At 43.0% G+C, this 23,654-nt stretch overlaps 4 protein-coding genes across 5 annotated transcripts; 2 read left to right on the forward strand and 2 right to left on the reverse strand.

The window, feature by feature from the left end:
• The first annotated feature begins 64 nt into the window (after positions 1 to 64).
• Positions 65 to 8,730, forward strand: fbxo10 (F-box protein 10). Its single transcript, XM_014031964.1, has 11 exons — positions 65 to 280; positions 550 to 1,164; positions 1,514 to 2,320; positions 2,499 to 2,648; positions 2,815 to 2,951; positions 3,935 to 4,005; positions 4,098 to 4,250; positions 4,348 to 4,692; positions 5,695 to 6,005; positions 6,101 to 6,288; positions 7,710 to 8,730. The coding sequence occupies exons 2-11, from the start codon at positions 583 to 585 to the stop codon at positions 7,888 to 7,890; spliced, it is 2,925 nt and encodes a 974-aa protein (XP_013887418.1). The 5' UTR covers positions 65 to 280; positions 550 to 582; the 3' UTR covers positions 7,891 to 8,730.
• polr1e (RNA polymerase I subunit E) lies at positions 8,675 to 11,700 on the reverse strand. The gene is made up of 12 exons (XM_014031968.1): positions 11,538 to 11,700; positions 11,191 to 11,294; positions 11,037 to 11,113; positions 10,870 to 10,955; positions 10,713 to 10,768; positions 10,472 to 10,616; positions 10,068 to 10,178; positions 9,865 to 9,958; positions 9,640 to 9,770; positions 9,439 to 9,520; positions 9,216 to 9,347; positions 8,675 to 8,937 (listed from the first exon to the last, which is right to left on the reverse strand). The coding sequence occupies exons 1-12, from the start codon at positions 11,599 to 11,601 to the stop codon at positions 8,772 to 8,774; spliced, it is 1,248 nt and encodes a 415-aa protein (XP_013887422.1). The 5' UTR covers positions 11,602 to 11,700; the 3' UTR covers positions 8,675 to 8,771.
• A 288-nt stretch (positions 11,701 to 11,988) lies between these two features.
• Positions 11,989 to 20,164, forward strand: zbtb5 (zinc finger and BTB domain containing 5). 2 transcript variants are annotated; one of them, XM_014031965.1, is made up of 4 exons: positions 11,989 to 12,120; positions 14,337 to 14,550; positions 14,619 to 15,422; positions 15,658 to 20,164. In XM_014031965.1, the coding sequence occupies exons 1-4, from the start codon at positions 12,095 to 12,097 to the stop codon at positions 16,804 to 16,806; spliced, it is 2,193 nt and encodes a 730-aa protein (XP_013887419.1). In that variant the 5' UTR covers positions 11,989 to 12,094; the 3' UTR covers positions 16,807 to 20,164. The 2 variants fall into 2 exon arrangements, with proteins under 2 accessions (XP_013887419.1, XP_013887420.1); XM_014031966.1 differs by lacking the exon at positions 11,989 to 12,120 and adding an exon at positions 12,127 to 12,563.
• On the reverse strand, positions 19,249 to 23,360 carry grhprb (glyoxylate reductase/hydroxypyruvate reductase b). The gene is made up of 9 exons (XM_014031969.1): positions 22,906 to 23,360; positions 22,534 to 22,667; positions 22,381 to 22,453; positions 22,149 to 22,265; positions 21,968 to 22,056; positions 21,397 to 21,501; positions 21,059 to 21,194; positions 20,488 to 20,618; positions 19,249 to 20,407 (listed from the first exon to the last, which is right to left on the reverse strand). The coding sequence occupies exons 1-9, from the start codon at positions 23,076 to 23,078 to the stop codon at positions 20,286 to 20,288; spliced, it is 1,080 nt and encodes a 359-aa protein (XP_013887423.1). The 5' UTR covers positions 23,079 to 23,360; the 3' UTR covers positions 19,249 to 20,285.
• Between the last annotated feature and the right edge of the window lie 294 nt (positions 23,361 to 23,654).

Here is a 23,654-nt window from a genome sequence, read left to right on the forward strand (position 1 = left end):
ATATAGTATTTGTTGTTGTCCCAGACGTAACAGCAGAAATTAGATGTGCGTGCATGTGTGCGTAAGGAGGAAGTAGAGGGTCGTAAAGGTAAACGCCCACTTTTTGGAAGCGGAAGATGGAGGAGATCTGTCTCTCTCTCTTGCCGTAGCTCCATTTCGGTGGCACATCTGCATCATGAGCTGGAGGAGAGGTCCACGCAGACATGTAGTTAGGTCCCAGAAATAAACATCGAGCCGACGTGATGTGCTGATCTCCCGGACTATGGCGAACAGCTGAAAGGTAATGTTTTCATTTTTCGTCACGTTTTTTCTCATAAGATAACGAGGGTTGCGCAAAGCTTTGCGAATAAACTAGCGCTTCTTTGCTTGCTAACTGTTCAACTTTAACTAAAACGCGAAAAGCTTGAGTGCAGATGTTGTCGCTGTGTAAAAATATATATTTAGGGATAAATAAATAGTGTTGTGTTTCCTAAATGAAGTAAAACACTTGTGTAATTGTTGTGCACCTGAGTGGTTTCTGAGTCACCACCTCCACCTGTCTGTCTCCAGCTCCCCAGCCGCCCGGTGTGTGTCTCTGCTGCCATGGAGGGTAGCCTCCCCGTGGAGCTGTGGAGGCTTATCTTAGCCTATCTCCCGCTGCCCGACCTGGGCCGCTGCTGCCAGGTGTGCCGTGCGTGGCGGGAGCTCGTCTTCTCCCTGGACAACACCCGCTGGAGGCAGCTGTGCCTGGGGTGCCCCGAGTGTCGCCATCCCAACTGGCCCAGTCAGCCTCACCTGGAGCCTCCGTCCTGGAGGGAGGCGCTGAAGCAGCACGCGCTCGCCTCCCGCACCTGGACTAGGAACGGGCCGGAGCTGCAGTCTTCCGCCTGCCTCTTGTTTTTCCGCCGGCGGAAAGACCGCAGGGTGTGGCACGTGGGGCCCGGGTGCGAGTTCGAAACCTTGCGCGGGGCTCTCGGGGTCGCGGGACCGTACGACCGGGTGGTTCTCCACCCAGGTGTGTATGAGGAACAGGCGGAGGTGGCGCTGAAGGTGCCCGTGGAGCTGGTTGGTCTGGGTAGACTGGGTGAGGTGGCCCTCCTGGTCTGCATGGAGCAGCAGTGTCCCACTGCCAGGCTGTGCAACCTGGTGTTCATGCCCCCCTGGTTCTCCACTGTTGTCTACAAGGTAACACATATTTATATCAACAAATAACTTAGAAGTAAAGTTCAAATCTTTTGAAATGGGTTCTGTGGAAAGGTCATAAGCAATTAAAAACGTAAACAGCAAATTATAAATATTGTCACTACCAGTTTCCAGTGTATATTAATTGAAATTGCTCATAACTTCAAATAGACTGAATATTCTAAAATCACTGCCCATTACTTTGATCTACAGTGTTTAGAATATTAAAAGTTTTAGCCCTTTACTTAAAGAAATTTTTAATATTTTTATTAAATTATATTATATTAAATGTAAATATTGCTTTAGCCAGATCAGGTCTGACTCAAACCCTCTCCAACTTGCTCTCCTTCAGACGTCATGGGGTCACGTCCAACTTGACAACTGCAACTTCGAGGGAGCCCAGCTGCAGATCCGTGGCCCCGGGACCTGCCAGGCTCGTTTTTGCTCCTTCTCCCAAGGCAGCTCTGCCCACCTGCTGGGCGTCGTCGTCAGTTTGTTGGACAGCTGTGACTTCTCGGGAAGCGACACCGCTTCGGTGACCGTGGAGGGTCCTCCGGCGTCGGAAAGGAACTGGGCTTGTAAACATTTAGCCGCCTTAGCCAGGACGTTCCCGAGTCAGTTCAGTAGCTCTCCCAGCAGCCCCGAGGGCAGCTCCGCCGGTGAGCCTGACTCTGCAGGTGGCGTTAAAAAGGAGTACGTGAGCATGGAAGACTGGAAGAGAAGGACAGGCGGAGATGCGGTTTGTCATGGCACTGTTATAGAAGATGATTGGAGTGATGGTGAGCCCAGTGACGGAGAGGAGCAGAAGCAAGACGGGAATCACAACTCTAAAAAGCTCTTTACACTGATTTATAAAATCCCGTATGAAAATCATGGCCTGTCCCATTTGCTCAAGCCCCGGGAGGACGGCTCTCTGCCGCTTGCCTCGGCGCCTGAACCCCCATCTGTGACCCCTGAACCGCTCACCCTCCAGCAGGAGTTAGACAGAGACCCGGAGGCTCAGATGCTGGCGTCGTCGGTCCTTGGCTGCATCGTCAGACGGTGTCTCTTCAGGGACGGGAAGGGGGGTGTGTATTTGTCCAATTACGGACAGGCTCGCCTGGAGGAAAACGTATTCCGAGGCTTGAACTACGCCGTTCGCTGCATCCAGAACTCCACAGTAAATGTCTTCACTGTAACGTTTTTATTCTGACGAATCTATGAAGTGTTTAGCCCCTTTAATTAGCATTTAGTTAACATTTCAAGTTAATGAGGTTGCAGAGATCATTAGTAATTTATCAGCAGCTTCCTGTTCATGTTACTTGATCTTTCTCTTTTCGCTCTCTCACCTTCTTCAGATTGTGATGCTGAGAAATGAGGTGTGTGAGTGCCGTGCATCTGGTGTGTTTCTGCGCCTGTCTGCTCAGGGCCTCATTGCAGAAAACAACATCCACTCAAACGGAGAGGCTGGGCTGGATATCCGAAAAGGGGCTAACCCCATCATTCTGGTACACCTGGCACCACTCTTTTCCAGGATCTTCCAGGGAAAAAGAGTCAAATTTATCATCTTTTTTCCACGAAATTTCTTAACACTCATCGCAAACGCTGAAGTTTATTATAGTTTTGTGGGTGCTACTCTGTGTTTCCTCTGTAATCTTGTCTTTTGTTCCACAGTGCAATAAGATACACAGTGGTTTGCGTTCTGGTGTCGTTGTTCTTGGCAACGGAAAAGGTTCGATTCGAAGCAACTTGATCTATAACAACAAAGAAGCCGGAGTGTACGTTCTCTTCAGTGGGAATCCTGTGGTGATGTAAGTTGAGCTCTGCTTACTTTGGATTGCGTCGGTCCCACGTTTTCCATCATTTGGATATCATTTAGTGTTTGTGCAAAAATTCTAGACTGGGTTCTCAGTGCTGTCAAAGGACAGGATGTCAGACTCAAAAAAAATCAAAAGCTGTATCATTGAGCAGAAAATCAACAAGCTCTTTGTGACAGCAGATAGTTCAACATGTAAAGCACAAGTACACTCATTACTTACACCTTTGGCACCATTGGTTCTGCTTTATTTAAGTGTCTGTGCTGCAAGTACAGTCCTCCTGCCATGATTCATTATGTGATTTACGCCTGAACAACTTTCTGATTAAATGGATCATTAAGATCTTTTGAAGTGGGGTTCTGTGGGAAGGTTATGACATTCACTATCTCACCTGTTGCAGAAAGCTCTTTGAATAACCTCAGCTGAACTGAACTACGGATGAGCTAATGGCTAGTACAATCAGGACAAACCCCACAAAAGATAATATTTCACAGCAGTTCATTCAGCTGTGATTTAATAAGTCTTTACATTGCTGTCAGTTTTGTACTTCATGGTTGTTACAGCAGAAATAATTATGATATCCCTGCAGGAAGTGCCCTTGGGATGCAAATATGTGAAACTGAAAAATAGTTTTTCACCAGTATTGAGCCGAAATTGATCCAGTTGTAGCTGAGAGTCGAGACCTTACATTATTCATTACAGAGTCATTTCTAAGATGATTAACACTATGACATGAAAGGTGACAGGGGATGTGCATTCTGTCATGGAATGCTAGAGTTTCATCTAGCAATTGTTGTGTTTTGGAATGAAATATTTGTGGCGTTATGTGGATTGTTCAGTTGCCTTTATATTTGCATCATGCTGGCATGTACCTAAGCCGTAAATGTGTAGTAGACGTGTGTACACTATGCAAAGAAGATGGATTGGTGGAGGTTTTATTTTTGTAAAGTTCACGTCTCTACACTTTTTTTTTTTAGTGGGAATCACATCTTTCAGGGCCAGGCAGCAGGGATCGCTATAAATGAAAATGGCAGAGGGATGATAACAGGTGTGTGTAAGTGACTTTGCAAGATCTCCTCGTCCATAATGCAGTTCACCGTGACTTGGTTTATCATGTGCGCGTGTCGTTGTTCATCCCAGAGAACGTGATCAGGGAGAACCAGTGGGGGGGAGTGGACATCCGCAGAGGAGGTGACCCCATTCTGAGGAACAACTACATCTGCTACGGCTACTCGGACGGCGTGGTGGTGGGGGAGAGGGGACGAGGACTTATTGAGGGAAACCGTGTCTACTGTACGTGATTTAAATCTCATCACGGCAGCCTCACATGAAGAGTGACAAGTTCTGTGTTACAGATGCTTCACTTCCTCCTGTTCTGATTCATTTAAAGGTAACAAAGGCTGCGGCGTGTGGGTTATGTCGTCCAGCCTCCCGCAGCTCCTGGGCAACTACATCATCCACAACTGCATGTACGGGCTGGCCGTGTTCGGCAGAAAGGACCCCGATTACGTCGAAGCCAGGGAGGGCAACTGGCCCGGACAGGAAGCTGGAGACGCAGCCGGCGGGGAAAGGAGGGCGGCAGAAGGAGAGGCGAGAGAAGCACAGGAGAACTTTAACGAAGAGGGCGAACTGTTCGCTTGGGAGAGCGATCTGGACAGCGAGGACGAGCGCCACTCTGCTCGCCGCTCCGTCAGCGTGGCCCTGGTGGAAGGCAACTGCTTAAGCCACAACGGAGGTACTAACACGAACCTTCACGTCAAATGCATCTAGTGCCGCCCAAGGTTATAATAGTTTTGGCTTTTTCATTATAGTTTAATTTAGTTTTGACTTTTTTTCTTTTAATTCAGTTAGTTTTAATTCGTTTTTAAAGTGGATTGACTAGTTTTTATTAGTTATTATTGCATTTTTAATGCTTAGTTTAGTTTCGTTTTTTTTTTAGTTGTAGTAGTAGTTTTTTTAAAGCTTGAATAAACATATTTGCCAATGCATCCTCAAGCTTGTGATGTACCTGTGAGTTAACTAAACAACAGCTATTTGTTCGCCAGTTAAAGCAGACATTATAGTGACACCTTCCTAAAATAATTGTGTAACTTAATTTTGCCACCTAAGGACATGGGCGATTATTTTAGGACAATAATAATAGTTGTCTCCAACCCGGTGCTACCCGTGCTGTTTTTCACGGGAACTACTGAGAGAAGCTAGCGTGTCAAGATAGTCATAGTTAGCCATCTTGTGTGAGCTTGATTCATACAGTTTTTCTCTTAAGAAGTATTCCACCTATTTTATCACCTATTTCCATTACAAGACACTTGCTTTTATTTTTCTCGCAGTCATATTTAAAGAAATCCCAAAGTGGACATTGCCGCTTTCTCCCAACTTTTGTTGTTGTTGTCATTTTGTAGACGATGCTGAGAGCAGACTGTAAACAAGTGTTGTTACGGACCACAGATAATGTGAAATTACTCAATTAAAAGAAAACAAAAGATCCACATGGCTCAAAATAACTTGACAAACACTAAAACTAAGGATATTCTATCTATGATTTCAGTTAGTTTTAATTATTTTTGTAGAAAGATTATACAGTTTTAGTTAGTTATCGTTTTTTCATTTTATTACAGATTTTATTTATTTTAGTTAACTAAAATGTTTTTTCAATTTCAGTTTTCATTACTTAGTTTTAGTGAACTATAATAACCCTGGTGCCGCCTCTAATCTCCTCCCTCGTCCCGTCTCTCAGCGGTCGGCCTGTACGTGAAGAGCAGCGAGGCCCTGAACGTCTTCGGGAACCTCGTCAACAGCAACTGTGGCCCCGGCGTCGCCGTGCTGCAGAGCGGTCAGCTGACCCGGCTCGTCACAAACTGCATCGTGGAAAACGGTCGAGGCGGCGTCGCCGTGGAGAAAGACTGCAGGGTGGAGCTTCGTGGTAACGGCATCTATGAAAACGGCGGCCACGGCGTGAGGCTCAGCGGGAACGGGCAGATAGTGGAAAATGATGTGGTTGGTAACGGTGGATGTGGGATCCAGGTCTCTGCCAGCACTGACATCAAGGTGAGGAGTTTCGAGATTATCAGACACATTTAGCACATTTTCATATGTTTGAATACATATATACTTTTATTATTATTATTTATTTGCGTCTATAGGTAGTCCGTAACCGGGTCCAACCAGTACAGGGCTGTGGCATTGCTCTGCTGGGAGCAGTAAAAGGTGTCGTTCACGACAACATCCTGTTCCAGGGCCACCCGGGCAACAAGAAGTCCCTCCTACACGTAGATCCTGGCAGTGAAAGTTGTGTGTTGCGCAACAACAGTATTTTAAAGCCTAATAACAGGTAACTAAGCGACAAACTACCGTCTGCACATTTTCTCCCTTTTCTCTGAATGTCAACATGGCAGCCCTGATTATTTCCATAATAACAGTGTTTCAGTAGCCGGGATAACAGCTCCGTGGCGTGCGGTGCCAACGCGAACCTGTCAAGTTGCAGTTCTCGATCCACATTTGTCTTTTCTTTTCGTTGCTTTCTTTAGGTTTTAACAGTAGATTGTCTGTCTGCCTACGTCTCCTTATCCCTAGCATCCTCCTCTGTCACACCAACCATTTTCTTATCCTCCTCCACAACATCCATGAACCTCCTCTGAGGTCTTCCTCTTTATTCAACATCCAATACATTCACGATCTCTCCTCTGCACATGTTTGTAAGGGTCATCCCGAGGGGGAATAAACATTTCCACCTGTCTTTGACTCTGGTCTCAAAAGACCTTCTTCAAAATAGACATTTTATTTTCTTTAATAAACAAAATAATAATGTTATTTATATTTTTGATTTATACTTTCTTTTAACTACAAGTTATCATTTTTGTAAATCAAAGTTTACATAATGAAAAGAATGACAATCTATCCTCTTGCATTATAATTAAGAAAAAACACACAAAAAGAATGTTGTTCCAATGTTACTTTGTTTGTTTTATACAAATCTTTGTTTAATCAACTGCTATTTGACAGTAAAGTGATTATGTGTTTTTCTGATTTATTTTTCAATTTAACTAAATTGATCATTATGATTGAGTTCACTATGTTTTATTATGAAATATATATAAAAATATTTGTATTTGAATCATAGACAAATATTTTAAGATTTTAGTTTAAACAATTCACTTATGTTTCATTCAACTTTAATTCATTTTCATTCAGTGTTAATCTTATCAAAGTTTGAACTTGTTTTTCTGTGCAGGTGCTGAATACACTGAATGAAAATGAACTAAAGTTCACTAAAGAACATTATTATTTTGTTTAAAGAAAATAAAATGTCTCTTTTGAGGAAGGTCTTTTGAGACCAGAGTCAAAGACAGAAATGTTTATTCCCCCTCAGGGTGACCCTTACACGTTCAAAACAACCAGAAAACCTTTTCTCCGAAGTTGAAAGTTTCTCTATGTTATTAGATGTCTGGAAGTTTTATTATATAAACCTACGTTTAAGTTTTCATTTTTATAGTTTGTGTTTTTATGACCATGTTTAGCTCTGCATCTGGCTGCTTTTTATGAACTAAAGTTAGTTGGAAATATAATTTTCTCAGCACCGTATGGCAGCAACATATTGCAACTTCAGCAGTTAATGATCAGGATGTTCCCTTGAAGAGCAAACACGAAAAATAGCACATACCTGTTGTTCGGGAGAAAGAAGTTTGCCACCAGCAGCTGTGAATAATTGTTGGTTTTATTTATTGTTTTCTTTCTCGTTTTACATTTTCGTAGCTGTGCACCTGCTCCCCCGTGGGTTTTGGATAACCCTCCTCCTCGCCCACTGGCCAGTTCCCCTGCTGGCCTCTCCTCGTCCCAGTACCCGTCCCGAGTTGGGATCTCCATGACTGCCAGGGTTGGGGCTACTGTGGAAAGTGGTTGCCACAGCGGCAGCATGTTCTGCTGCATCCTGTGAAAACTGACCAGCACTTATAAACCAAAACAAACTCCACTGGTCTGATATCAAGATCTGGACACTGATGCTGCGATGGTCTATGTACTTTCTAAATACACATCCTGGTGTAATTAATTGTCTTAGGTAAACAATTTTTTTGGTCTTTCAGTGTCAAAATGGCACATTTTTAAAATTTCCACAGACTTTTTAAATTTGAAAAAATATAGATTAATAAGGTGGAGCTTGAGTTTTCTTGTCGTCTTACATTTCCTACATTTACATCACTACAGCTTCACTTTAGTCTCCTTTTACATTGTAGTTTTTGTTTCTGGGACTCTCGTTTGGGATATGCACATTTTCAAATCCTAGCAGGAGTCAGAGGCTTCAGAAAGTAAAGCTGCGCGTGCCTTTTTTTGACTTTTGAAATGAACGACTGTAGCTACGATTGGAGTGTTCAGAGTTTGAGTCTTTATGCAAAAAAAAAAAAAAACCAAGCCAAAACTAAGCTTCTGCCTCTTGCACAGTGCGTTGTGTTCAGGTGAGTGTTGAGTTTGGAACCATGTCCTTTTTATAAAAATGTACCAATGAGGTTAGGTCTTGTTTCAATTAATGGTCTGTGGTGACTCACTTGGCAACAACCAAACAAAAAGGAGAAAAAAAAAAGTTTATTGTGCAATATGTGATGTCGACAAATGTGCCTATACGTTTAAGCTGGATGTTTTTTTCATCTAGAGGTTGTTTACAGCTCATTAGTCTGCTTTTTATTTCTATTTTCCATGACTTCTGTTAAAAATGGCACATAAAATTCAAAGTGAACCATTTTATTTGTATACAAAATACACTAATAAACACTTCACATTTGTGGTGTTTCCGCTTAAGTCTTTTCCCTGTTTTTTCTTTTTTTAATGCATTTTCTTGCGCTTCCGTCTCTCGAGGAACTGATCGTATTTGACCAGAGGTAGATCCAGAGAGGCCTTCCGGTGGTCCTGGCTCAGTGTGGTCTCCTTATTCTTGTCCCGGGCCGGTTTAAATAAAGACAGTCCCATTGACTTTGCAACCTCGGTCATCCTGTAGGGAAACGTAAGGTTGGCAGAAAAGGAAACTTCTTGAAATGTGATCCAAATACAAATTCAACAGAAAATGAAATGCTTATTTATTACAGCCAATTAGCTTTGGTGAATATTTAAATTTACTAGTTAATATCCTTGAATCTTTCATTATAATTTATTTGTTGGTTCATGAGATATTCTGCCAACACGACAAAACGCAGGAGATAAATAACAAAAGGAGTGCTTGGGGTTGATTTGACATTAATATTTAAAATATTAAAGTCAGACTTGGCTTACTTGGCATCGGTGATTGCCAGGTCACGATGCAGTAACGTCAGGTCAGCAGTCATGTGACCCATATGTAGCAGCAGTGCCAGGCTGTAAGCTGCCAGTTTGTTTTTCATTGACGTTGACACTTTATATTGGACACTAGAAGGAAACGCAATTTTTTTTTTTTACAAAAACAAATTGGTTAAACAACAAAAGAAGAACTTTTAGCTTCAATCTCTGATCATCATACCTGCCCTTAATGAAGGTTTCAACCGTGAAAGTTCTGAACAGCTTGTTCTGGATGATGCGAGGACAGCCCTCCTCCTGTCCAACTGTAAACAAATAAATTAAAGCATGTTTTTATATACATTCACACACATTTGATGCAAATAAATATGTAGTTTTTAAAAAGTCTGCATTACAAATGTCAAAGGAAATCCCAACTGCTCACATTTTCGGGTGATGTTCCTTTGACGAGCCAGTTTGAGGAGCATAGAGAGGTAGAAGGCGCAACGAGCCATTTTCTCTCTGGCTTCGCCCTCAGGTGGCAAGTTCTTCAGATGTTCAGCAACACAAAGGGACCTTTAGGAAATTAAAAAAAGAATTAAAACGAATGCAACAAGAAACTCATTAAGACTAACTTAAATCCACGGGTGTGAACCATTTGCTGCCGTACCCTGCATCGCTCATCTTACTCAGCTCCTCGGCAGTGAGCGCTGCCATCTTGGAACCGGCCACCTCCAAAGCAGCAAGCTCATTCGGATCCAGGACTGCGTCATATCAGTTGAGGGTAAAAAAAAAAAAACAACAACAACCTCTGCTGTATTCTTTACATTCATTCAAATACACACACAAAAGCACACAGGAAATAAAAGATACGCTCATCGAACGGGTAGACGTCCTCTCGTTTTTCTGCGTTCGGGTTGCAGGGAGGCAGGTGGGAAGGCAGAGCTCCCTGGGATTCCGTCTCTGTCACTTCCTGTTGGAGAGCTGAGGAGAAAGATGTAAAACTATTCTGATAAAGCAACAATAAAAGCTGATCATTTTTCATTCTTTACTACAAGATCTAGTGATTTCTGTTCTAGCTGAAAATTGTCTCATGAAGCGATATCGACCTGCAGTCAGCATTAGTAAAATCAGAAATTACTACTCTCCCACTATCTCATCCCGTGGACTGACTGCATTGTTACTATTCATTACTGGTTATTTAAATCCACTTTTCCCTTCAGACCTGATGCCTGAACCACCTCACACACACAGATCAACAAGACGATTCGCCTCACCTTCCAGGCCCTTCTTGTCGATCACAGAGCTGGCAGCTTTAGCCACAGCTTGATGCAGGGTGTCCTTGCCCACCTGATTCAGCCTGCGGGAGGTCAGAGCTTTCTTTTGTTTGGTGGTGCCGAATGCCTCAATTAATGAGTCAACCTAAACAAATTTAAAAAAAAGAAAAAGATCCACGCACAACTATAGTTTTTAAATGTTTTTTTTTTCTTAAAATACCAACATGTCAAATCATTGTACCTTATCTCTGTAAGCCAGAGTTGTGTCCTGAGGTTTTGCTGTCTCGGTTCTCTCACCTGGTGGTTCCATCAGAATATTTAAAGTTAGTAGGATGAAGTCTCCTAACATGAAGCTGTGCAGCATTATTACATTCAGAATCAATATGTGATGCATTTACCTGGAATATCAGGCTGCATGTTGAACACCTGAGCACTGTGCAGCCCCATCTGCATTGTCCGTTTGTTCAGAACTCCAATGTAATATCTGTGGAGGCACCAATGCTGCTTAATAATCCCCTCATCACAAAACAACTAAATCATGTATCTGACTCTCTCTCTCTCTCACTTGCAGAGGTTGTTGCACTTCAATGATCCTGCTCCAAAGTTCTGTCCAACATAGCACAGCCTGTCTGATTCAGCGACCTCAACACACGACAACATATCTATTAAAGAACATTTAAGTTGCACATGAAACTCTAGTCAATCTTCATCCCACTCACCAATATCCGTCTGTGCTTCTTCCTCGGGTTGTTTTCATCCACGCTCTTAAACATGCTGAAGTCCAGTTTGTCTGGGTCCTTGAAGCAGCCATTCGAGAAGCGGACTGTGTATATGTTAAAAAATATTAATAAACAAAACGAGAATTAACATGCGGACAGAAGCGACACTCGAAACAAAACCATAACAAAGTAGCTAGCTGGCAAAAACTGTGACCAGCGCCCACGTGTACACGCATTTTGTGGTTTAAACTGTACCTCTGAGGCAAACACAACACTACCTGTCATTAGGTAACTTAAATTAACCTTTTAAGTATTTCAAAAAATAAAAAAGAGAGATAAATAATCACCGAGAACAGCTTTGTCGTTTTCCGTCTCCTCTTCGCAGCACACGAATGAACAGGAGGCAGCCATGACACTTTTTGGGAAGATTTCGTCGAGATGAGATGTTTCACTGTCTTACTTCCGTTTTCGTCTAAAAGTCTTTCCTCCCAGCAATGCAATGCTTTTTAACAAAATACAACACATTTAAAGCAAATTTATCAATACAACAAGATAAAAGAGTCTATAGATTTATATACTACGTGTTAGTGCGAATCATTAGCGTCAATGGTCACTCATTAGCCCTTATAAAGTTACTCCTTCACTTTTTGCCATTCAGATTAAATTTGAACCTTTTTATTTCAATATCACAAGATTCATGCAGAGTAACTCTTTTCTAAAACTGCAATAATTAGCAAAAACCTTAAATTTCTATTGTGCACTGTAATTTCATGGATGCAACAATCAATGGTGTGAGGTGATGTGAAGCATCTCGATGTGCATACGATCTTTGGTCGGGTTCTGCAGCGTCACCCTGTGGTGAAACTTTGCAGCACTTTGCGTCAGCGAGGTCGCGACGGACATTATGGAAGTGAAGCACAGCGCCACCCTGTGAGTCTGGTTTGGAAAAACCGTCTGAGTGACAGAAAATTATCAGAAATTACAGTTACAGTCGTTTTATATCCAGTCGACGGGCATCATGTTGTTACGTGATGTTGAGTAGTTGTACACGTGAGACGTGTCCGTCGGGTTTGAATCAGCGGTCCAGTCCAATGTATCGAGCCAGGGCTAACTGTGAGGAAGTCCGCAGCAGAAGATGTTGATAGCAAAGGAAATGTTAGCAGGCGGTTGCCACACTTGAGGGGACATTTTGTGGTGGGGGGAAAGAACGATTTTGGCTCTGAGAGGAGCGGTTCATCCTCTGGGGACATGCTGCTGCTACTTGTGCTGTAGCTAGCAGGCACTTGTGCCGATGCTGCTGGCAGCTAAATTTAGCATCTTCAGCTAAAATACTTTGTTTTGTTTTTTACTTCTACGTGTTTGGAAATCTCAAGGTAATAAACATGGTATTTTTTCTGAACTAGCAACATAGTGCTTCTGTATTACTGTTTTATTTGGGTTAGCTAGCTGTCTGTGCTGTAGCTAATCAGTAGAGCTGCTAGTATGTTAACTACCCACCTTTACGCAGGTAAACAGCTGAACTAACTTAGGTGTGAGCTTTTTTTGTAATATATCATGTAGCTGCAGCATATATATGTCTACTAACAGTGTTGGTCTTTTAAAAATATTATTTTAGGTCCTTCAGTCAATGACTGCAATTAATCTACATTAGGAACGTTTTTTAGAACCCTCAATGAAAACAAACAGCTTTACTTTCATAATTTTTATTCCTACTTAATGTTCTTTGCAGTGGTTGATATACATGGAATGACTAAATCCAAAATGCCCCTGGATTATGTCTGATTTGTTAGGCAAATTGTACATAATGTAATGGCTGTACATCATCTGGGGCCAGTTGTTATAATATGTAATCTGGATCAAATTTATCTGAATTTGGAAATCCCATTCTTTGCTATCCTGAATCAAGGAAGCTGTCTTACTTTTATGCCAGTTTTTCAAAGCAACATTAAATTAGATCGCCCTGATGCAGATCCCCTGTTTTCAAGGTGACCAAATCTGGATTACCAGTGCTCTAAATAAGACGTATCACAATGTGGGTTCCGAGCGATGTAAAAAAAACAACAGGTAGAAGAGCCAACATGGGGTCACTTTGTGTTTATTATTTTGAGACAAAAAATAACAGAAACATTCACTTCCTTTTATAATTTCTGACCTCATCTGAGCCACAACAAATATAAAAACAAATATACATTAACAAGCACATTGTGGATATTTTGAAAACGTCATCGTTTAAAAAAAGGCTAAGTGTCCAATAGTCAGCAAAATAAATGTTTAGGGTTCTTGTTCATCTGAGGAGAGAGCAGCATTTCCAAGCTCTGCTTTTAGGAGGCGGATCTGAAGTTCCACGTTGGTTTGCTGCAGTTTGCTCAGCTTCATTTGTTCCTCTGCCAGGAGAGTCTGTGCTTCTGCTTTCAGTTTCTCATTTAAGAAGTGTTTTATAGGCAATCATTACTATTTGACAAAGGATGCATCAACGTCCCTAATTATGATGATGTTCACAATGCACCTGGGCCTGCTGAAGAACCAGACCAACCTCAGGCATGTCACAGAACAAGGGACTGACTGTCTGACATGCAGTAAGGGATGCAATTGTTAGAAATAATTTTTGACAGGTTCATCTCTGATGATTGTTTCTTTGAAATGAATATACAGTGGTCATTTACAGTATTTCATGGGAACACTATCATTTTTATTTGACTTTTACTTTATACGGAAAGGCTTAATTGGTAGTCTATGTTTACTTTATCTTCTTTATCACTGTAACAGTTAAACAAGTCAAGTGCAAGATAAAGCATATATACACTAAATGAAATGTATTATTTGGCCAGTTTGTACTACACTTTCTTCCTGAATTCCACCTTGTAATCCTACCCCATGTTGGGATTAGGATAATCCTGTTTTTTTTTTTTTTGGATTAAACTTATCCAAATCCTGCTTAAACGTTTTGAACAAGACAAACAAAGTTTGATCCAGATTAAAACTAAGATTGAATTCCATTATCCAATCTGATTTCAGAATCTTTCTTTCCCTTTCGAACAACCCATTTTCAAGATTTGATCTAATCTGATTGCTAAAATTCGATCAGATTACCTTTGGAAAAACTGGCCCCTGATTTTGCTTCATCATCTTTGTTGCTTTGTCTGCAGGGTCATGGATTTCCCAGGCCACTTCGAGCAGATTTTCCAGCAGCTCAACTACCAGCGTGTCCACAGCCAGCTGTGTGACTGTGTGATTGTGGTGGGCAGCAGACACTTTAAAGCCCACCGCTCGGTCCTCGCAGCCTGCAGCACCCATTTCAGAGCGCTGTTCACTGTCGCAGAGGGCGACGCCAGCATGAACATGATCCAGCTGGACAGCGAGGTACGGCCGCGGCCGGTGAACGTGTCGCAGCTTTGAAAGCGTGATGACGAAGTCTTGTGTTTCTGCAGGTGGTGACAGCGGAAGCGTTCGCCGCTCTGGTGGACATGATGTACACGTCGACGCTCATGCTGGGGGAGAGCAACGTCATGGACATCCTCCTCGCCGCGTCGCATTTGCACCTGAACAACGTCGTGAAAGCCTGCAAGCACTACCTGACCACGCGCACGCTGCCCGTGTCCCCCTCGTCCAGCCACCACCGCCCCCAGCAGGAGCAGCAGAGGCACAGGCAGCAGCAGGCGGCGGATTTGGTGACCCCTAACCTAGCAGCCAGTTCTAACCCCACGGCCGCCTCGTCCAAGCTGCAGCGCTCCTTCCTGCTGCAGCAGCTGGGCCTCAGCCTGGTCAGCTCGGCTCTGGGGGGGATGGACGAGGACGGGGTGGGCAGCAGAGTGGTCGAACAGAGGGCCTCCTTCCCAATAAGGCGCTTTCACAAACGTAAGCCCTCTCTAGCCATGGGACTCTCCGAGGAGAGACCCCGACAGAGGCAGCGGCCCTCGGCGCCCAACCTGGGACTGTTAGGAGACGACGGGGGGAACGTGGAGCGAGAGGAGGGGGCGCTTCTCTCGCCCGACTCCCACAAGATGGGGGACGAATCCAAGCTGGACGCTTCGGTCCCCGGGCTGGTGCCTCCAGACGACTCTCAGGTGCCGAGTCAGTCGGACGGCGGGCACTGTGAGGGGGAGGGCCTGGGGAGGATGCAGGGGGTGGTGAGTAAGGAAGAGGACATGGGTGAAGATGATCATAAAGAAGACAGAGGAGCAATGAAGATCAAAGCAGCTGCAGAGGCGGAGGCTGAAGAAGAGGAGCAGAAGGTAACCTATCGCACTTACAACCTCATTTTCTAAAACAAGAACAAAAAAAGTCAGGATGTTGTGTAAATTGTCACTCATAATGCAGTGATGAGTTTAGGTCCAAGAAATTAATTATTTTTTCAGATGAGTGCAGTTTTCTGTTTTTATTTAAACTCATTTCAGGAACACTTAAAATGCTCAATTTTAATTTCTTATCTGGATTTGTAACTTTTTTTTTCTTTTTGTCTTTCTGTAGGTGGTCATTAAGCGGGAGCCTCTCAGTTCGCCTGAGCCGGCGGATGAAAACAGCGACGTGACGTCGCAGGCGGAAGGCAGCGACCCAGCTGAGCCTGGCTGCCAGGAGGAGGAGGAGGAGAAGGTGGAGCTGAGCCCAGAGAGCAGCGACCGCAGCTTCACCTCTGAACCCCAGCCCAGCTCCGGCCCCCTGCTGCAGTCCAGCTCACAGCTCCTCCTCAAGAGCAGCCTGGTGGGAGGCGGCGGCACCGGGGTCGCAGCAGATTTTGGCTGTGGTAACGGACTCGGTGGCAAGTCCAGCTTCAACATTTCCAGCTTCTTGGGGCAGAAAGATTTCGGTAGTGGCCGGTCGGGGATGGTTTCTGGAGAGGATACGCTTCCCAACACGACGACGGGGGATTCTGTTTCTCACCACTTCCTGCTCAGGCAGGATGCTGCCGGACCGTCAGGCTCCGCCTCTTCCTCTCGTCTGCAGACGGGTCCGCTCGGCGGTGAGGGTAGCTTCGGAGAAACTGATTCTCTCTTTCTCCGTCCCCTGCACGATGGTTTGGGAAACCCCAGAGGAGGTGGGGGTGGAGGGCGCGGAGGGGTGGATCCCTTTGGCTTGGAGTTCCAGCGCTCTAGTCTGGGTCTACACTCGCTGGGACGCCCCTCAAGAGGGACAGGAGGAGCCTCCCCTCTCGGCTATCCGAGCTACCGGCGCATCGCTCCCAAGACGTCCTCCGGAGTCGGAGAAGAAAGAGTAAGCGCGGTTCTTCAGGATGCTGCCTCCTCCTCTTCTTCAAGTCTGACCGGTCCCCTGCTCCTCAACGAGAGCGGAGGGTACGAGATGAGCGGCGGCAGGACCACCTCCCTCCCGCCTCAGCTCACGCGGGCTTCAGCAGACGTCCTGTCCAAGTGCAAGAAGGCTCTCTCCGAGCACAACGTCCTGGTGGTGGAAGGGGCACGGAAGTACGCCTGCAAGATCTGCTGCAAGACCTTCCTCACCCTGACCGACTGCAAGAAACACATCCGCGTTCACACGGGAGAGAAGCCGTACGCATGTCTGAAGTGCGGGAAACGCTTCAGCCAGTCCTCACATCTGTACAAGCATTCAAAAACCACATGTCTGCGCTGGCAGAACAGTAACATGTCCAACGCTCTGCTCTAAGTACTGATGGACAAAAAGTCCATGCAACAGTCAGAGATCAGCTGGACTTTAGCTCCCAGGAATGTTTTTTTTTCCCCTAAAGCTCTGATTGAGTTATTGGTTTTCATCATCTGCTCTTTCCAAATCAAGCAGTCCTGATCAAAGACCAAAGATGGAGATGATTATAGGATTACTGAAATAGCACAGACAAGTTGTTAAGATCTTAGAAATACATGAATTTTGTTATTTAATGCTACATGCAAAATGAAACAAGTACAGATATGTCTTGTTATATAGTAGACACGGCATTTTAAACTGTTTTATGAGTATTTCTCATGCAGAACATGAACTTTGCATGGAGTGATTCAGGCCAAACTAGGCTTTTAAAATCAAAATAAAAGTGTTTGTCTGTGTCATCTTGTCGGAGGAAGTTATAATTGTACTTGGAAGTAAATTTGTTTTAGTCTTTACTGATTTGTGTAACACTTGTCTAAGGTTCATGTTTGCATTGCACATTAAAGCCCTGTCACATGTTTCAGACAACTTTTGCTGACTTATAAATATTTGGTCTAAGACCGTGACATACTCTGAAGATGGAATAAAAGAAATCAACTGAAGTATCTTTTGGACGTATCCATACTAAATCACTAATGATTTGAACGTACAACTAATCTATGTTTAACTTAATTTTAGTGTAATTTATGATGAATTTAAGCATATCATGTTAAAGCGTATTATAACGATCACGACTTCAGATCAGAGTGATCTTTAGCGCATTCCATCATGTGGGACAAAATGTTCATACATCGGCAAAGTTGTCTAAAATGTTATAATAAACCACGCAGCAGCTTCTTACCTCTGAGTCGTACATACTGACTGCCCCTATTTCAAACCACAGAGTCGTTCAGAGCTGTGTTCATGAAATTTCTTGTACAAAAAACAGTTTGAAGTCAGATTTCAGGCTGTTGGACAAAATGTATAAAGTTAAAATGTTGTAAAAACTTGAAACATTTAAAGATCAAACATTCCTTGAAGGAATGCTTTTATCTCCTGTCGCCTTTCAAGCCTCAGTTTTAGGTTGAGATCATCTTGAGAAGTGATAGTTGTGAATGATCTGATCAGATTTTGGAAAATAACGTTCTGCACAATTCTGTGATACGAGATGTCGCACTCAAAGTAGGTACTGTGAACAACTCTTAGCTACTACCACATCAAACTGTAGCTCATAATCTGTAAAATAAGCTGAGTTTTGTGTTGATTAATGTTGATTAGCTGTGGTATCCCTCTTGAATTGGATTGACTTGAAAAGTTGCAGATGTTCACCCAGTGATAAATTTCTGTAAGTTTAATTAAAATCCAGTTGATTAAATATTCTGCCATCAGACATAGTTGACTCCAAGTGGTTATGGTAACGTTTTTAACAAAGGTCCTGTGCAATCTGCCAGAGCTCAAAATATGTGTTGAGGATCTGACTCGGCTACTACCACACCCAATTTTAGCTCAGTTTCTTCAAAATTCACAGTTTAAGCCAGTTTTGGTCTTTAAAGTCAGTCAGTTGTGGCAGCCATCTTTAAACACACCAATCTTTTTAATACTGAAATAAGCTGGGAAGATTCGCTGTAAATATTCATGTTCTGCCTTCATTTGCCTTATTGTGCTGTCTGATTGTGAAACGTGTGGCTCTGTTACTGACTAAAAATGTCTAAATAAATTTTGCTGTGGCCAAACAGAAAAAGGACAAAAATTGGACGCACCTGGAGCTGTCCCTGCGGTCACCGACAGGTGTGAAGTTGTGTTAAAGGACAGGCGTTCATCACGTGTTAGAAATGTAAATATTGCACATTTCTGGTCTGTTTCACCCAGTTTCCTCTGGGGTATTGACACAAAACATATAAAGTATTAGACTTGTACTGGTTTCCTGTTCTACTAAATGTTTATTTCATTTTTTTTTCTGCAGTACTTGTAATGTAATTGGATTCAGAAGCACTTAGACAAATCAGTCTTTTTATAACCAATATGTCTACTGGAGCTATGAAGATGTTTTATGGGGATCCAGCTGGCCAAATCTATCTATGTTGGTTATGAAAGCCAAGAGTTTTCTTCCTCAGCGGACAATCAATCAAACATGGTGTCCACTATTCCAGTGAAGTCAATATTTCACAGAAAATATGATTTTAAAAGCAAACTTTTAGCAGGACGTGACTGTTTTTCTTCTCAATTTCAGGGTTTTTTAAGTTGTTTCTTTGTCCATTCAGCCTGTGGAGGGTCTAAGACGTGCTGAGAAGAAGTTTCTGTGCGTCATCAATGTTGTAAATAAGAGCGTCTTTATCAAATAAGGCAGAGCGCAGTGTTCTCGTCTTGTCGAGTTTTGTTTTAGTGAGCTGAAATGAAAAATCACATTTGCCTTTTCATGTGCTATCATTGTCGGCACCTTTTTGTGAAAGTCAAAACACTGGTAGTCTGTACAGTACAATAGTTTTATTCGTCACATTTATCTAACATGTCGTTGCTTCAGAAAAGAAACCGCCTCGTGGAATATTTCCTCCTGTAAACGCAGCCTACCGTTTGGTAGATTTGGTAATCATGAGCTAGAAGATGTGTTAAAATTGACCAGCGGTGGTTAAAGGTCAGTTCTATCCCAGCCAACCTTTTCACACATTAAAGCACGAGGCAGCTACTGTGTTCTTGCGAAAAACCAGAGGCGATGAGATGAAAGCATCCTCTTTCAAAATGGTCTCTGTTGTAAGGTTATGAACAAATAATATCTTACCTGTTGTAGATAGCTTTTTTTCCCTTCCAAATGTTGCAAATATGAGAAGTTAGCTGTAGTACTTTTGGTGCAGCCTGGGGCTTAATGATATATTTATACACACACACAGGAATACGCCCTTATTGTGACACTGATGACAATGTAAAAGTTTTAAAAATAACATTTGCCTGAGCTATTGAATGGTTGATACTGGAATTGTTTTAGGATGGCAGCAAACTTATCTGATTAGAATTAAACTTTTATTTCATCAAATAGTTCAAAGAGTTTTCTACAACAGATAAGACGGTGATTGTTCATAACCTCGTCACAAAATCCCATTTCAGATTATTTGAACTATCTCTTTAACAAAGCTGTTTTCAGTAACTATTACATCGATGCTTTATGTTAATCTCTGAAAAATGCACTGTGTTAGATTTTTAAATTATTCAGAGGTTTAAAAATTCAAAAAAAAAAATCACTGCCTTACACTTTAAAGCTTGAGAAATTGAGCTTCTGTTTGGCCCCTCATTGTGCAGCCATTGGTTAAATTGTCTCTAACTGTTTGAAAGTCATGATGATTGTAAAGTATGTTCGGCTGTTGTATAGACTGAATAAAAAAACTTAAAAGTTTACTCTGAGCTTTCTTTCTGTGTAAAAATTTGACTTGCTGATAAAAACTTACATTTATTTCAATAAAAATGCACTCATTTCCCCAAACTTAGTCTGTTCTCAGCGTGGAGCCGGTCTCTTCCTACAGCTTGAGCTCTTTGATCATGGGCTGCCCCCGCAGGCCGAGCAGGAGGTTATTGGCTGCCAGGGCGGACATGGCGTTCCGGGTGGTGTAGGAGGCGCTGGCGATATGCGGAAGGATGACTGCGGGGGGTGGCAGAGTTAACAGGATGAAGAAATAATAAGGGTTAGAGCTGGGGGGAGTGATGGTGTGTTAGACTCACCGCAGTTGTTCAGGCTGAACAGTGGGTGGTTGGTGGGGAGGGGCTCGGGGACGGTGACGTCTAACCCAGCTCCTGCTATCTGCCCAGAGGCCAGAGCCTGATACAGGTCCTCCTGGTTCACCACCCCACCTCTGATGCAACACAAAGACCAACAACACAACTATAATTGACCAATGCTTCACTCTACTGGAGGGCCAGACCTTGTGGTGAACCCCACTGACCCCTGAGTTTCCAACAGATAAGGACACCGCTTAAAACTTTCATTTATTTTACATTTTTAAAATAAATGGTTTTTCTGATGAGCCAGGCTGTTAAAATCACCTTTATAGCTTTCTATCTAGCTGTGGTGGCCATGTTGAATTGGATTCATTTAGAAAGTTTTGTTAAGATTTGTCCAGTGATAACGTGAGATATTTTGCTAACAGACAAACCAGCTGGACTCCAGTAATTATTAGCAAATTTTCAACAAAGAAAATGTGAAATGTGTAGCACTTGGGGTGAGTGTTTAACTCTCAGCTACCGGTTATAAAAATGTCAGAGCACTGAGGTGTGTCGTGACTCAAACTGTTACCTGCTGGTGTTGATGAAGATGGAGGTTTTCTTCATTTTGGAGAAAAGGTTCTCATTGCAGATCTCTCTTGTCTCCGGTGTTAAAGCACAGCACACAGCCAGGAAGTCTGACTGCTTTGCCAACTCATCGAACGAAACTAGAGCATCAAAACAGGGTCCACTTAACATAATTCTATTTTAGTGTCTAATATTTAATTCTATTAAACGTAATTTTTTTATATAAGAAATTGATTTGACTTTAGGCATGGTCAATCTTTAAACTCCACTAAAAATCTTATTATCACATCCCATCTCCTGATAAGTACAAGTTGGGGCCTAAGTGACTGCTTCACGTCTTACCATACTCAGCATTGATAGCTTTGGCCAGGTCAGGTCTGGGAGCCACGTCTGTGTAGATAAACTTCTTTACTTTGAAGGGGGCCAGACGCTCTGCAATAGCTACACCTAAGGAACAAACACACAGGACAAAGGGCTGATATTCCTTGAAGGAAAGCAGATAACACCCCCCTTTCATGCAAAAGTTTTGAATTTAACATAATTTTATTCTGCTATACTGCTTTGGTGACCCCTAAAGGGAGCAGCCGAAAAACAAAGAAGAAAAGATTATTGTTATTATTATTATTATTATTATTATTATTATTATTATTATTATTATAATATGTCTTTCATGGCACTCATTGACACCACACAATAAAATACAATACAAAATGCAGTAAAATAAGAATAAAACCTCAAATGAGTTAAAGCCATTTTTGTCAAATGTTAAACTTTGTGTATGATCTTATGTGGTTTGTTTGTGCTCAGAGCGTACGTTTTTTCTCTTAATATCTGCAAAACTGTTGAGCCATGTCCATGTAAAGTTCCATTGACTTGGTAAAAAGGTAAAAGCAATCCACTGTGCTATACTCACCGATCCGTCCAAGACCCAGAATACCCACTGTGCTGTTGGCCAACTCATGGCCACACAACCACAGAGTTCTCCACGTGCCCCAGCCACCACTGACACATTAAAGAAAGACATTTGTTGAAAGTATGTAATGCACGGTGTGTTTATTAGTAAAGTTGAGTGTGTGTTTAATTGAAAATGTTACGTCTTGGCTTCATGAGTGGCCTCGATGAGTCGTCTGGAGGTCGCGAGCAGCAAAGCCACGGTCAGCTCAGCAACAGCATCTGTCAGAACATCAGGGGTGTAACCTACACGGACTCCTCTGCAGAGAGACACGCATGACAGGAAGCCATGCACGTCAGGTAAGGTCTAAGAAGATGTTCGCAGATAAGAACTTTAGAAACTCAACTCAGCTTGAACTTAAAAGGTGGCATCACCTTTTCTTCAGCTCCTGCAAAAACAGATGATCGTAACCCACAGACATGGTGCTGACAACCTTCAGGTTTGGGCCTGCAGGAGAACATCAAGCATCAAACATGAGGAATATTGGGGTTGCTCTTCTACTAATTCAAAGACTGCAGACGTCATACCCGCTGCGTCCAACAGCTCTGCATCAATCTTTTCTGTCAGCACGCAGAGGAGACCGTCAACACCTTTCACTTTCTGAAGCAGCTCCTTCCTTGGCACTGGGACGTCGTCTGAGTTCCACAGCTCAAACTGCACTCTTTGAAAAGAGGGGAGGACACAAACCAAAAGCAAATCAACTATGTCTTCATCAACCCACACAGGCAACACAAAACTTGTCCCATGCAAAGATGATGCTCCTAGTTTGATGGTTATTACACCCAAATGTGGCACATCCGAAAGAGGTATTTTTCTTAAAGGCAATGGTCTATTTTAAGAGTTTGAAGCAAATAATGACAATTTACCTGAAGCAAACAATAATTACTGTTTTGACTCACTGTCCCGAATCCTGGAGGATCTTCAGGCCCTCAGGTGGGATCTGTCTGGTGACATACACCCGTTGCAGAGTTGACATCTCTCTCTGCACTTTAGTTGTTGCACCACCAGCAGCACTCAGAGGAGCAACTGCGATCCTCTGGAGCCGACGCAGAGCCATGCGACTGCTCCACATTTCCAAGAAAGAATAAGCCCGTCTGCAGTTCTCTGTGGGACGAAGGTGGTGGTTTGGAGCTTAGAGGGTGTTGCAGGCACGAGTACAAGTCGGGCTGCAGTGCAGGGGGAGGCTCCCCTGTGAGTTTGGCCAATATGATTACAGGGAGGTTGCCTCCAGGGTCTGAAGGTGAGGGATATCTTTCCCAGGCAAACAAAACACAAAATCCCTGAGCCTGGTCTTTGTTCAGGCCTGAGTGAAAACGGTCCTTTGTGTTTTACGACAACCTTCTTTTAAAACATGTACACACGCAATTGTTCAAACTCTTCCTTTAAACATCAATAGTGCTGTGTGTTATTTCTACAGACATCCCCAGAACTGGATTTAGACAGATGTAAATGTTTCACTTGGCTGCTGACCTTTGATTCATCAAACATTGGTGGACCCAAACACTTCTGTTCCTTTCACCTGCTTGGACTGGTTTACAAATCTCCCCTCAGTTTACTGGGTGTAGATATACAGTGTTTTGTTTTAGGTAGATCAGACACATGACACCTGATCTCACTTCTCTTGATATTTATTTATTTATTTATTTAT

Source organism: Austrofundulus limnaeus, unplaced genomic scaffold (assembly GCF_001266775.1).
Source record: "Austrofundulus limnaeus strain Quisiro unplaced genomic scaffold, Austrofundulus_limnaeus-1.0 Scaffold1355, whole genome shotgun sequence".
Taxonomy (NCBI): domain Eukaryota; kingdom Metazoa; phylum Chordata; class Actinopteri; order Cyprinodontiformes; family Rivulidae; genus Austrofundulus; species Austrofundulus limnaeus.